General features: G+C 50.8%; 1 protein-coding gene across 4 annotated transcripts in view; it reads right to left on the bottom strand.

The window, feature by feature from the left end:
- Positions 1-15,328, bottom strand: part of Slc12a7 (solute carrier family 12 member 7) — an 83,084-nt gene that overhangs the window by 25,026 nt on the left and 42,730 nt on the right. For all 4 annotated transcript variants that reach the window (XM_041632125.1, XM_041632126.1, XM_041632127.1 and 1 more), the window contains exons 2-6: positions 7,938-8,032; positions 7,442-7,564; positions 3,633-3,779; positions 2,301-2,355; positions 1,515-1,645 (exon numbers count right to left, since the gene is read on the bottom strand). In XM_041632125.1, coding sequence (XP_041488059.1) covers positions 1,515-1,645; positions 2,301-2,355; positions 3,633-3,779; positions 7,442-7,564; positions 7,938-8,032 — 551 coding nt within the window. The remainder of the gene's footprint in view (positions 1-1,514; positions 1,646-2,300; positions 2,356-3,632; positions 3,780-7,441; positions 7,565-7,937; positions 8,033-15,328) is intronic.

Genomic DNA, 15,328 nt, shown 5'->3' with positions numbered 1-15,328 from the left:
CGAAGAAGGAGGTCCTGGCTAGGGACTCGTCCAGCCTTGACCTCACACCTTGGCTCCTTCCCTGACACCACTAGCAAAGAAAGCCTGTCAGGACTGAGGGCACTGGGAGTACTGAGACAGAATCCTGTGTTTCACCCAAGATGGACTCAGGGTGCCAGCCCGCAGTCATTCCCTGTCCAGTTCCCTCAAACTGCCAGAGTCAGATGAAAACCAGCAGTCTAGGAAGTTGGCCACCTTCTTAGTGGCCGACCTGACTTGGTCAGGTTACTCACAGGCAGGGGTGAGAACCCTTGTAGGGAGGAGTCAGGGACTCCTGACAACAGCCTCAGCAGAACCCAGGGCATCTCCTCTGTCTTCACTAATGCCAGCCGACCGCTGAGCACACTCTCCAGAGAGCCAGCAAGTAGCTACTGTGTCCTTCAAGCTGCTCTACCTTAGAGACCAACCAGACCCTAGGAATGGGCATGACAATCTAGAGCATCCCCCTTCGTCTGCAACCCAGGATCTATAGGGGAACATGGACTCCTAGGTCCCAGCCCAGACTCCCCAAACTTGAATATATCAGGAAGCCTTTCTTAGCATGGGATGTCTTCCCTGCAGGCTCTGAGATACCTGGGTACCAAAGAAAAGAGCCAACTCTATGGAGATGGTTATAGTAACGGTTAATATTAATTGTCAATTGACAGGATCTAAGATCACTTAGGAGAAAAGCTTCTGGGACAAATGTGATCCATATTAGACTAGCTTCTGTCCATACCAGTGAGGTATTATCTTAATTAAAGGAGGTAAGACCCATCCTAAAAATGGGTAGCCCAGTCCCTGAGTTGGGATTTTGAGCTCAGGAGAAGGCTATCTGAACACTAAGATTCATCTCTGTCTTCTTCCTAGCTGCAGAAACAATGAGACCAGCTGCTTTGACCACCTGCCCCTGACCATTTTCTGGTCATGATGAACAGTATCCTCAAACTGAAAGATAAACCCTTCCTTAAGTTGCTTTTGTAATAGCTCATCACAGCAACTGGGAAAGAACTGGTACAGAGAATGAATTCCCCAGGCTTCTGGGATGTGAGATAGGTCAGCCTCAGCCATCACCTTGTTCCAACCTGGAACCTTCATCTTCAAGGGTCACAGAAGACATACTGTCTCCAAGGCTAACCATACCGTACCTGGGGGGCACACTACAGACACTTCGGCTGCAAAACTCACTGACACTGAGCACAAGTCCTACTTCAATGCAGGGAATTCCTTTGAGTGCAAGACTGTAAGGACCAGAGCTGAGCAGGCCTGCTCTGCCTTCAAGAGCTAGCATTGGTCAAGGAATTGTACAAGCCCATGGCTCCTAAGACAGCACACTATGAGGTCTCACCCATCAGGGACCCAAACCCTCAGCCCAGAGAGCAGTATTGAGAGTCCAGATGTCCACAGCAGCAAGGTAGAGGACAGTCAGGGGAGGAGTACAAAAGGGCTCACAGGCAAAGTGCCTGGGTAAGGAAGACTTTCATAGACGAACTCACCAGGAAGATCTCGATGGTACCCAGGATGTACATGGCGCCTGCAAACGTTGTGCCCAGATAGAAGCAGAGGCCTACAGCCCCTCCAAACTCTGGTCCCAGCGAACGGGAGATCATGTAGTATGAGCCGCCCGCTGTAAAGATAGCCCAAGGAAAACATGGGTCAGGAAGTACCATTCACTATGAACATAGAGCATTCATTCAAAAAGAGATGTCCCCAGGACGGGACAAGCAGCTTTAGTCTTCCTTCAAAATAGACCCAGGAGGAAGCCTTGGGCAATAAAGTCATGTCTACCCTGTCCATAGGGTAGAACTAAGGTGTGATGTGAAGGACCTGAAACAAGCAGGTCCAGTACCTCATTTGTCTTCAGAAAAATCTACTGTGCCTTCAGATGGTTACAAGAGACACTGGTACAGGCCTGCCAACTCTTTTTATGCATATGACAAGTAGTGCTTGGTGGAGTTGTCACCGCTAGCTGTAAGAGTTACAGCTTCAGAAGGACCTGCCCTCCACTGAAGTTTGTGCCCATCTCTGTGGTGTGGTTTCTGTCCTCTCTAACAGAGGACAGGCAGGAATGAGGGTATGTCTACACCAGGGCCTCTGGGGACAGGGCCACTCTCTTCTCTTCATGGGCAGCCCAATACCCCAGTGTTATCCTGATGCAAACTTTAATGTCATTGTCACCGTGAGTCTGGGGAAGGGGATAGCAACCCGACACACGTAGCTCGTCCTGCAGGGTGAAAAGATCAATAAACCAACTCAAGAGACATAAGCGCTGGCATCCTCACCTGGGACTACACCATTGGTCGCAATGGCACTCATAGAGATGGCAGTCAGCATTGTCTGCAAAGAAAGACAGCTCTTTCAGGAAACGTGTGCCCCAAGATTCTCCAACATGGTGAGCCTGAGGCTGCAGACTTCTGACCTCATAGGAGTGCTAAATGGTCAGGAAAGACAGGTCCTTCCCTACCCAAACCCCAAATATGCCCCCCCCCAAAAAAAAAAACAAAATACAAGCTCCACCCTGCCCAACACAGCCCTGAAAGCTGAGCTTTACCCAGGTGCCTGACCTCTAAGGAGTCCCAGGTTTGTCTCTACTAACCCATGAGGCACAAGGGGACACTTTATCTAGATGTGAATCCAACACAGTATAGGGGACCTCATCTTGTATCTACCTTGCCTCCAGGAACCACCCTCTGCTCCAGAAAGTGTATTTGTGGGTGTCAGGGGTGTCAATAGCCTCACAAAGAGTGGTATTAGCCTGAAGTGCCCACACAGAGTGACCAGAGGACAGGCCTGGAGTGGCCATATGGAATGACCAGCCAGGAAGCATAGGCACATGCCCTCGGAGAGCCATGGCAGGACCAGACACATGAGTTAATGAGTTGGGGAAACTGACCAGTCGGGACAGAAGAAATGGCCAGTCGAAGGACAGTACGTAGCCTGGGATAGGCACACAGTAGGAGCTATTAGGGAACAAGTGGTCAGGTGGCCTGAGCCAGGAGGTAAAGGAGCTCCCATTCAACCATATTATTTGAATTCCCTCCAGAAAGGACCCTTGTGCTTTCTGGTGACACCTGAATAACTAAAACAATTTATACTTCTCACCAGAGAAAGGGGAAGAGGAGAGAGCAGGTAAATAGACTGTGAGCAACAATAAAAGGTAAATTTCTTTTTAAAAAAGTCACTAGAAATAAGGAGCCAAACAGAGGCAGTGATGAGTCTGCTCTGAATTCATTCCACCACCCTCAGCCTGGACTCGAACAAGCTACAGACCTGTCCCTTTCTCTACAACAGAGATCCTGAAAAATGCCCACAGTTCTTCCAGGGTAGTCTTGCCACAGCCTAGTGATAGGCACCTGCCCCTGACTCGGCCTTCAACCCAGGTGTGCCCAGATGCAGAAATGCCACTCCTATAGAGTACAGCTACATAAGGTCCTCAGACTAGTGGGGAACCTGGCCTTTGCCAAACTAGATGGGCCAGTGTCTTTCCCACGTTCTCTGCAGGAGCTGGTTTCTAGAGGAGCCTACAAGGCAAGCCTGATTCCCCAACAGGAATCTCCCAGGGCCCCAGGCCCAGCTCCTCGGGAACTGCCGCAGGACCAGCTGAGAACACTCACACAGGTACAGCACATGGACACGATGAGGAAGGACTCCAGCACACCAGCTGCCCCCACAATCCAGGTCAGGCGCAAGAAAAGGATAACACCCAAGATGTTCTGCAGGCAGGGCAAGTAGACGCCAATGAAGGTGCCCATGCGTGGGGCCTGGAACAGAGAAAAACATGTCAGGGGTCTCCCACAGCCTGTACCCACTAAACCAGCCTCGAACCCTACCCATGCTTTGGTTTGGAGGAACTGAGGAACCAGAAGGAACATGGCGGCCACACAGTGAAGAGACAGGATAGCAAAGATGCCTGACAAAAACCCGTGTCAGAAATAAGATGAGATTCCATGGTCCTAGAGCAGACCCCAGCTGTCTAGGGCACTGAGCCGGAAGTGAGGAAAATCACAAGGCAGAGCACAGGGACAAGCCCCCTGGTCTGCTTTCCCACTGGGGAGAAGATTCAGAGGGGGAAATCTGAACAGCAAGATAGGATCCCTGCCAGATCTGAGGCAAGCTAGGGGCCTGAGTCTTGGATCCTGGAAGCGTGAGGCATGAAAGAGGGGCGGCCAGAGAGGAGCTAGGTACAGGTAAGGCTGCCTGTAAAGTTCAAGAGTCTCCAAGTAACATAACCGGTAACAGACGGGAGATTTGAGGACACGATGGCTCAGAAGCCAGACCCCAACACAAAGGAGGCTCATCTCAGTGTAGGTGAGCACAGAATGACCATGGAGGATTGGCTTGGCGCATTCCCTGAGGATGATGATCACAAGGTTGTTACAGAGCAATGCTCACACAGAAGCCTGACAGGACGTCACAGCCTGAGAACAGACAGGGAGAGCCCAGCAGCTAAAGAGTGGTACTGAATGGTTGTGCCTAGCCAGAGAACAGACTCCAAGGAGAACAAACTGACTACCTAAACCTGCAAAGACAGGATGGCAGCTCAGGCCTGAACAGGGCCGTCCCAGAGAGTCACCTCAGAGCAGGGCAGTCTGAGCTCTACCAACTGGAGAACAGAGGTCTCACAGGAAAACAGAGAATATGTGGAAAGCTCTGGGTTTGAAAGCCTGGAGGCCTTAGCCCTGAGCCCAAAGCCAGTGGGCAGAAGCGGGCAACACTGAAGAGAAAGATAACAAGAAGATGGAGACCTAGACCTTGACCTCATGGCCTCCCTGTCTTTGAGGTGCGGACTATACATACTTCTGGGGGCAGAAGTCTTTGTGGGCTTGAATTCTGCAAACTGGCAGATGGAAAAATGCCTTTGGAATTTTTTAAAAGAATTATTTTTATCTTTAATTATGTTGTGTGTGTGTACGTATGTGTTGGTACATGCACGTGAGTGCAAGCACCCATGGAGGGCAGAAGAGGGCACTGGATCCCTTGGGAACGCAGTTACCGGTGGTTCTGAACTGCCCAACACAGGAGTTCTGGAAGGGTAGCAATCACCCTTACCTGCTGAGCCCTCTCTCCAAACCATCTGTTAGATTTCCCAGTTAAATTTAAACAATTTAATTAAAGAATTAGCCGGGCGGTGGTAGTAGCAAACACTTTAAATCCCAGCACTCAGGAGGCAGAGACAGGTGGTTCTCTGTGAATTCAAGGCCAGCCTGGTCTACAAAGCAAGTTCCAGGACAGTTAGAGTTACACAGAGAAACTGTCCTGAAAAGCAAAACAAGAAAGAAAGAAAGAAAGAAAGAAAGAAAGAAAGAAAGAAAGAAAGAAAGAAAGGAGGGAGGGAGGGAGGGAGGAAAGAGAAAGAAAGAAAGGCCACAGTGTAAGGTGGACATTAGAGACAGCCCACAGAAGCATGGCAGAGAACATGCCCTGTAAACAGGGCAGCTTGAAAGTGCACAAGCAGCTGCCCAGGTCACATGGTTTCGCTTCAGCTCCCACTGAGACACAGGCTCAGGAGCTAGCTGTCTCCCCAGTATCCTAGTGCCTTGGGGTCCCAGATGCCTCTAAAGGGAACGGCCAACTCTGAATGCTTAGCTTTGTTCAGATGCATTGAGCCCAGAGGACAGAGCAATGAAAAGTGATGCCTGTCTCTGGGGACACGCTTCTGTGACATCAAAGGAGACACCAGAGTCAGGCTCTACTCCTCCTGTCCTGTCCACCCAATGGATCCCTAAGTAGGGCAGCTGTTCACGTCCAACCAAGATAAGCACCTCTGCTAAGGGCCGAATACTTCATCAACTGAAACCCAGTCCAGGAGCCATGTCCCCAAGGGAAACACTGACCAAAGAATTGCCATATGTTGGGCTGGGGTAAAATATACTAAGTACAATCTCCCCAAATGTGACTGCTCTGTTTTCAAGGAGCCCTGGGAGGGGGGAGTGGCAGCCAAGCCTACTGGGTTCCACTTGTGGGTAATAAGAACTAAACTATGGGATCAATTTGAGTAGTGCCTTGGTTGAGCAGAGTTGACCCTCAGTCAGTTCTAAGATTCAGTCAGACCAGTATCTACTATCGGCACAGGCCAAGTTTTCCTTGGACACAAATTTCAGCAGACAAAAGAGATGGGCAGAGAATTCTGGGAAAAGGAAAGGTGCAGACCCCGTCATAAGCCAGATGCAGAGGAAGCAAGATGAGAAGGCCTTACGGAGAAAAGGTACCAAGCCACATGGCTAAAAGCAGATAAGAATTATGAGGTAATTTAAGTTGTAAGAGCTAGTTAATAATAAACCTGAGCTAACAGGCCAAACAGTTTATGATTAACATAAGACTGTGTATTTCTTTGGGACTAAATGACTGCGGGACTGGGTGGGACAGAAACTTCCGTCTACACGCAACCCCTAAATTCTCCTCATTCATCGCATCTGGGAAGCTGTGACTTTGATCAGAGGATCTGGGAAGGGGCAGGAAGAGGCATAGACCAGAGAACACATCTGAGGAGGCCAGGAAGACAGCCCATGCCCTTGTTAACAATTGTTAACCCTGTCCCCAAAGACCACAAGGCCCCAGATGCGACCAGTTTCAAAAGCACTGAACATCGTGAAGACCTGCAACACAGTACTAACTCTGCTGGGCTCGCACCAGGAGGGAAAGAAGGCGGCTAAGGCCACTCTGTGGTCTGACCTCCCTGGAGCCACCGACAGGATGGGCACCGGCTCATGGGAAACACCCAGGAAACAGCTGGATGTGGCACACAGGGTGGACACAGAGGAAGGGAAAGGTGGAGGGTAGATGAGCTGGCTGTCACCTGACTTGGCAGGTGTCACACGAATGAACACCTTCATTTGTGTTCACCAGCACTGGACTCCTCCCTCCAGAGAAAACAGGGGCCTTTGGGAAGTAGAAAAAAGGGGAATAAAAGTCAAAGTCTTTAGTGATGGCTCTAAACTAGACATAGTGGCACACACCTGTAATCCCAATACCTGGAAGCTGAGGCAGGAGGACGATTGTGAGTTCAAATCCAACTTTGGGCAACATAGTGAGTTCCAGGGAAGCCTGGGTTATAGAGTGAGGCTGTCTCATAAAACAAACACATACACAACACAACCAAATAATAAATGAAACAGAACGCCAGTACCCCGCCAGATCTCAGGCAGGACTTAGCGCCACTCTTGTGCTCCCTGGAGTTTGTGGCCCCACAGACACCTACTCAGAGTGGGCAGGGCAGTCTGCACAGGACCGCTAGGACCTTGTTTCTTCTCACTCAGGTCTGTGGGTCTCCCAGAAGCATAGGGCATTGGAAGTATCCACTGAGACACAGTACCAGAAAGATGAAGAATGAAGGAGGAGGATAGGTGTGTTGTGGAAGCCTGGCAAGGGTGTTCTCTGACCAGAAAGTTTCGAGGCTGCTGTCCACACAGGGCAGCATGGGTACCTTGATCTCCCGCCTCCGGCTGTCCTCATCTTCCTCATGCTCCACCACACCCTGGCTCAGGTTGGTATAGTTGGCCAGTTTGTTCAGCAGCGATGACACCATGGGGTTGCTGTCCATCTCTTCCTAATGGGTACAAAACATCAGAGAGGTAGGAACCAGGTTCATCAGCATCCCAGGACAGCAGGTAACGGACCCAGCATATACCTCTATTCCAGGACTATGTGGAGCCTCAGGGCCAGAGTCAAGATGCATGGAAGCCCCCCAGTCTGTGCACCCTGAGACACCTGCTCAGCAGGTCTGGATTCAGAGGCTTCAGGAATTATAGAGAATGCATCTGCCCAAGCTGCAGCTCACTTATCAGGGACAGATAAGCTCAGTGGATCTCAGACAGAAGCATCTTGCTCTGCCATCAGGGCCGAGGATGCCTTGCTTAGGATGCTCCTTTACTTTTCCACATGAAAGTCACTTCTTTCTGTAGAAACTAAAACAAAATTACCTCAAAAAGTGCCATGTTCTTCCCCTCAAAGTAGCTCTCTCTTTCCACCTCCACATTATTGATGAATGGGCTGTTTTCCCTGGGGTTTCCATCTCCTGTGGAAGACAGCCAGGTCAGTCTCAGGAGGAAGTGACAAAAGCCAAGCATGCAGCTCTGGGGAGCAGGCACCAGGTACCTCACTCCCATGACCACCAGTCCCTATCTGTGGCCTTGGCTAAAGACACTTTGTCTAAACTTTCTTTCCGCCCACATGTCCACGTCCCGCAAGAGTCTGTGTGTCCCCAGCACAGGTAATTTTGTGTAAAATGAAACATCAGCCCATTTGTTCACATTGTCTGAGGACTGAAAGTCTACTCCCCATAGTACGGCTGGTCCCTTGGTTGAGGAGCACCTGTCAGCCCTCTCTGCGCACCCCGCCATTTCAGAAGGTCTCCTCATACTTTGTTATGGGACCTGAAAGCCCTGGGCTGAACACTGGCTTCCAGGTTCAATGTTCCCTATGTAGGGGACAGGAGAGGTATCACCCAAACTGCAGAGAACAGTGGCCGCTCAGGATCCAGCCACAAGACAGCTGGGATTCACAGCTCAAGAGGCAGGCATGGCCACACAGTTAGCTGATGGAGGAAGGTCATTGGCCAATAAAGAAACTGCTTGGCCCTGTGGGTGGAGTAAACAGAACAAAATGCTGGGAGGAAGAGGAAGTGAGGTCAGAGACGCGACAGCTCTCCTCTCGGGAGCAGACACCTGAGAGAGACGCCATGCCCCGCTCCCAGTATGAAGCTCCGACCCAGGATGGACATAGGCTAGAATCTTCCCGGTAAGCGCACCTAGGGGCGCAACACAGATGATTAGAAATGGGCTAAATTAATATGTGAGAATTAGCCTAGAAGAGAATGGGCCAAGCAGTGATTAAATGAATACAGTTTGTGTGTTGTTATTTCGGGGCATAAGCTAGCCGGGCAGGCGGCTGGGGTGTTGGGGATGCAGCCCCGCCGCCGCCCTTATTACTACAGTTAGCCTTCTCGGAGCACCCACAAATGAGCCTGCCTGGGTCCTCAGGTGGCAGGATGTCAACACCAGGGTGTATCTTTCTGTTTCTGACCTTTGACCCTAACGTTGTCCACCCGAATAGCTCAACATGACTCTGGGAAGGACATCTGTCCTGAATCACAGCTCTCCAGCCCCAACACTTCAGCACAGCCAATCCCAGGCCATTCAGGCCCTGAGTCGGGGAGTGGCCAAGTCAGTAGGTACAGGACTCTGTTTTCTAATCCCTTCCCTATCAGGGTCCTGGAAGAGATGAATCTCCAAGGAACTCCTCAGCCTTTGGCACACGGGACATGCTTCATGCTGCCAAGTTCCTAGACTGATCCTCTCTGCCTCAGTTTCCACATATGAGATGGAACTGACACGTATACTGGCGTATTGTTGCACACCGCGCCCCCGTGTCTGCGCTCTGTTATTGTTGCACACCGCGCCCCCATGTCTGCGCTCTGTTATTGTTGCACACCGCGCCCCCGTGTCTGCGCTCTGTGAGCTGGCACCCAGTTCACGAGCTTCAGGCAAGGGGGCTGCAGGTTAAAATACACAGACACAGAGAGAGAGAGACAGGTCATCCTTGAATTCCCGAAGAATGCCCCCTTTATTGTGTTCAGGGGCAGCTACACCCTCAGCCAAACCCACCAGAAACCACTCTCCTGCCATCGGGAACTCCTGAAGGTCTTGTGCTCAGAGCAGCTGTAGGCACTCAGATCAGGGGATTACAAGAAATTCAGGATCTGGGGTCTCACTGCTCCCAACATCTTCCCCTAAATTTTTTATAAAGCAGAAGACCCTCCTGACCACACAGCCTTTTGGTCACTTTGATTGAACCTGTACTCAGGAGAGAGTGACAGCATCTCCTCAGGAGAATACTGGCTTTTAGGGAACACAAGAGAGCAACTTAAGCCTGTAAGACAGGTAGATTTAAGTATCCCAGAGACTGTTGGTTCCTCATACTATTTCCCACACACCCTCTTCCCCTCAAGTGAACAGAGGTGTGTGACCATTTCAGATTCGGGACTTTTAGGAGTGGCTTTGCCATGACCCCAGGAGCGGTCAGAAACCACTGCTCCCTCAGCAGTCCCCTAAATAACATAACCCAGCTGCCATACCCCTATGGCACCACTGAAGGGGCCCCACTTAAATTATCTTTTAGGGAATTTGGGCGTTGTCAATCTGTCTGGCTACTTCCTGCTGAGCGGGTACGCTGCATTCTTAGGGGTATTTACTGCAATTTACTGCCATTTTCCAGTTGCGCTCGATGCCGGTTGTGGCAACTGGTGGAGGGCGGGGGCTCCACCTCCCCACCGAGCTGGAAGGTGTTGGTGCGGGAGGTCCAGGCCAAAGGGCCTTGTCGTGGTAGTGCTGAGCTTCTGTGCCCTGAGGCCCACGCAAGATACCTTTCTTAGCAGTTCCTAGAATCAAATGTCTTTCTCCAGTCCAGAACACAAAAGATAACACGATCGACATATCACACATCTGTACACACTCATCTCTTTGAGCCATATACATTCTATCATTTCCCAACACATACGTCCCCTCCGGCCGGGGACAACCCTGTTCGTTCACCCCTTTCTCGGTTGACTTCCACTTGCTGCCAAACCAAGCAACGGACGTCAGGATTAACACATACCCCAATCCACCCTCACCTTCTGAGGGCGACCTCTCAGCGTTCCCTAGTTCCCGATATCTCGACTAGGACCTTCAATTGCCAATACATCGATATCTCAGTGGAGATCTCCAATTGCCGCGCACCGCACCCCCACGTCTGCGCCCTGTGCGCTATTACCCAGTTCGTGAGCTTTGGGCAAGGGGCTGGAGGTTAAAATACACAGACACACACAGGCAGAGAGGCAGCGACACGGGTCATCCTTGAATTCCCCAAGAATGCTCCCTTTATTGTGTTCAGGGACAGATTATATAGAGATAGTCACGCCCCAGCCAAACCCACCAGAAACCACTCTCCTGCCATCAGGAACTCCTGAAGATCTCGTGCTCAGAGCAGCTGTAGGCACTCAGATCAGGGGAAAACAAGTTGTTTACAAGAAATTCAGGATCTGGGGTCTCACTGCTCCCAACAGCATATGGCCTTATCGATACCTCTGGGAGTTCAGAACAAGGCTGAGCAACCCAGGTACCCAGGATGTAGTCACTTAACAAACCCAGACCAAGTTGGACCACACAGAGAGGTCACCATAGGAAGAGGGTTGCACAAAAGGCAGATCCTCATGGGAGAAGGGTCCCACAGAGGAGGGCCTCATGGGAGAAGATGGGCAGCACTTCTCTGGAGCCCTAGTACCTTATCATGGTCCAGGGGCCATGGCTCAAGCACCTTATGGTGGGAATACTATGGGGAAATCAAAGAGCTACCATGAGAATCCTCAGGGGTCTAGGAGAGTAGGAACAAGGGGGCGGGGTAAGATGGGGACAGAAAAAAAAAATCAAGAACAAGAGACAGAGAGAGAGAGAAGAGAGAGGGGGGGAGAGAAAAGAGAGGAGAGGGGGAGAGAGGGGGAAAGGGGGGGAGAGCGGGAGAGAAAGAGGGAGAGAGAGGAGAGAGGGAAGGAGAGAGAGGAGAGAGGGAGGGAGAGGAGAGAGGGAGGGAGAGAGAGGAGAGAGGGAGGGAGGAAGAGAGAGGGAGGGAGGGAGGAAGAGAGGGAGGGAGGGAGGAAGAGAGGGAGGGAGGAAGAGAGAGAGAGGGAGAGGGGGAGAAGGGGAGAGGGAGAGGAGAGAGGGAGAGAAGAGAGGGAGAGAAGAGAGGGAGAGAGGGAGGGAGGGAGAGGAGAGAGGGGGGAGAGAGAGAGGGAAAGAGGGAGGGAGGGAGAGAAAGGGGGGCAAGGTGATGCCAACAGGTGAGGCCCCACAGTGTGGCTGATACTAGTATCCTGTAAGGGAGTTTCTAGCTTGGTACATTTGGTACCAAGCCCTTGTAGCTACCCTCTTTGGGTAGGATCCTCAGTTCTGCTGCTTCTTCATGTCCAGAGTCAATTCAAGGCCCTGGACAGGCAGGTCCAGTAACCAGTGTAATCTCGTGGCCCCTGGGATGAGAGGAGAACACACCTCAGGGACTTTGGTTTCTGAACACAGAGTACCAAGGCTTGGGCCCATGGCCTGGATATCTCATGTTCCAGATGCCCAAGGATGTAGACATTTGTTCAGTCACAGAGGACATAGGCGGCATCCCCTGAGGGATACGCAGGGATCCCAAGGTACTGCAGCCAGAAGTCTGCAGAAAGGGAGCATCCTCGAAGAAGGAAGGAACCCAAAGGCACTTCTGGTGGGCGACCTCTCTCTTGGAGCACAGGTCCCCTCTTGGCAGTACAACTAAGCCACAGAACCTCAGATGACAGAAAGGGCTGCCTGGGGACCAAGAACCGAATCCTGATGTGATGGGCTTGAGTCCCCTGCGCTGATGTCTGGAACCAGAGCCATGGATGGCCCCTGAGCATATCCTGGGCTAGCAGCACAGTGTGGCGATGACTGGGAGCAGGACAATGATTCTTTACTTGGACATTTCCAAGGCAGCTACTTGGAAGGAGGAACCAGGTAAAAAGAACTCTGAACAGCACGTTACATTACGTCCCCTTTCAGGTTTCACAAACTCTGTGTGTGTGATACTTCTGGAGACAACTATCTTAAAAGCCAATAACTCCACGGACAGATTGGCCCCATTAAAGACTAAAGCCCTCTTTGAGAGAGGACACACGTACACACCAAGGTTTGTTTTGTTTTGTTTTGACAGGAGCTTTGAATTTCAAATTCCTCAAATCCCAATGGATTATGCCGGCCTTCCGGACACACCCCACACACCTCCTATCCTATGAGCTAGTTCAGACCATGGCTTTACCACCAATCCAGGTAGCACCTGCGCAGAAAAGACTGACGCAGTTCCCTGGTGCTCACTAGGCCCTTTCTGTCTCAGGAGACACCTGACCCAGGTCCAAGTCACAGACTCCAATAATCAAGGTCATCAGGGGTCAGGGAACAAAGGAACACGAAGTGCCCTGCCCTGAATTTAAGCAGGCTCCCCTAAAAAATGTGGCATCTGATTACAGACACAAAACCAAAGCAGAGGGAGAAACCTTTGTTAGGGCCCACAACCCGAAGCGGCTTTGTTCTAATCAGAGATTCCCTCGCCAGTATTCACCCAGATGCTACAAGTTCCCCTGGTGTTCCCAGTTTTCCTAATTTGTGGTCCTTAGCCTCCCCAGAGATAAGGTAGGAGGAGGACTATGACGACTGGTCCTCTGCAGAGAATTCTGGGGCAGCACAGACAGCTGAGGACACAGCCACACTACGCCTGTCCGCAGTGTCTGACAGGACCGGAGCTCTGGGGACACAGGGATATAAATAGCAAGGCACAGTCCCACCCAGAGATCAGCCCTGCATACCCTGTGTGTTCTGGACACACTATCTAGTCTCCCTCGTGAGGACCTCACACCCTTCAAGTTCCGCTCACATCAGGACCTCAGAGCAAGCAGGAGGAGACAGGACTGTATGGCCCACCATGGACTGAAGCTGAAAGCATGACCGACTGGTCCTCTACTAGATCATTAGGAAGCTGGGGGCAGAGGGAGGTCTGTAAATCAACCTATGCATCCATGCTCACCCTGGCATAACCATAACCATGCAGAGCCTATCACACAAGTGAACGCTTATAAGCCGAGGCACAACCTCCCTGGGTACCCAACAAACCCATATCTGCCACCACCACACAGACACCAGGCCAGCATCATGTAAATCAGCCCCCTTCCACCTGGAGGCAAGAACCTGTACTCTCTACTATCCCCCATGTGGGGTCTCCTCATCTCACCAGCTTCAAATCTTACATGTAGAAGATACAAGACAGTCAACAGACAGATGAAGGACCACCAAAGGACACAGGGGAGGTGGATCACGGCAAGGTAGAAGTTCATCAGGTGTTAAGAGACTCTGGCCAGGAGAGGAGAGACCAGTGTAGCTCAAATCTTCCAAATGACTCCCAAAACTCCATCCCACAACTTCCTACTACGACACTTCTCTGTATGGGCTCCCAGTAAAGGGCCAGAATGAGGGCATAGAGCCAGGTCATACACCCTAGGAACAGAACTGGACTCAAATGGAGTTCATAATACTGGACTTGTAGCGAGAGATGCTGGTAAGCCCAGGAGAACCAGGTCTCCACAATAGAGGGAGGGTAGAACTTCCTCTAGCTCACTCTGTTCCCACACGGGCCCCCTTCCCATAGGAGCACATAACACCAGCCAAGGCACCAGACATGGGGTCCCTGATCACAGCTCCCATGATGTCATTCTCAGAAACATGCAAACTTCAATCAACATATATCTCCTTCCCCAGAGTGGCTCCTCCCCAGTCAATCCAGGGTCCCCTCAAAAGGGAAAGTGATGTTCAGGTTGAGGTATCTTCTGCCATCTAGCAGCTATGGTCACCCAAATAAACATACAACATTCCCACTGAGCTTAGAACCCACTGATGTTCCTGGAAGTAAGGACATTCAGGGTCAAGGGACTTGACAGGAGATGTACTCCAAACCTCTTCCCAAAGCCACTAAGCACACTAGACTTCTGGAAGCTGGGTACCATAGATGAGACACTGTGTAAGCTCTAAAAATTATCAGGTGTGGAGGGGGAGGACACTACATGTACTTCTCTGTATCCAATGCTAATTCTTTTACCTGGTAACGGCTACATACAGAAATTCTGAAAGAAAATGTGCTTTGGGGGGAAAGTATACCCCCCCAAAAGGGCCTCACAGTCTCTGCACGCTCTCAAGCAGTTCAGTTTAGGAACAAATCTGTGTGTGAAAGACAGATGCAGGGGAAGGAAAAGACAAAGAATACTTCAACTTGGGAAAATGCCACATGAGGAAAGGCCAAGCAAAGGAGAGATTTTATATTCTTACAATTTTCTGGTGTCTGGAAATAAATTAATACCAGGTTATAGAAGCCAGATGTGGTGGCCTTAATCCCAGTACTGAGGAGGCAGAGGCAGATAAAAGCTGTGTGAGTTACAAGCCAGCCTGGTCTACATAGTTGCCAGCCTGGTCTACATAGTTTCAAGTTGCAGGCCAGCCATGGCTACATAGTAAGAACCTGTTTGGGAAACAAACGAACAAAAAAGCAGGGAATGCAAATGCAAGGTGTCACAAGCTCTGAGGACAGAGAGGACCAGGGTAGGACTCAAAGCCCGAATACCCTCCAGAGGGTAGGAGACAGGGTTTCAGATTCTACCTTAGATGCTCAGATGGAGCCAACTCAAGCTCATGACCTTGAGCAAAGTCTCTGCTGCTCCCCTCCAGCTCAGCTCAAGTTGCTAGTCTCCAGGGAAGAGGGGACGATAAGGAAGGACACA

Source organism: Microtus oregoni, unplaced genomic scaffold (genome assembly GCF_018167655.1).
Source record: "Microtus oregoni isolate MIOR12 unplaced genomic scaffold, Mior012 000040F_ref0000088, whole genome shotgun sequence".
Taxonomy (NCBI): domain Eukaryota; kingdom Metazoa; phylum Chordata; class Mammalia; order Rodentia; family Cricetidae; genus Microtus; species Microtus oregoni.
This window is presented reverse-complemented; position numbering and strand designations above follow the sequence as displayed.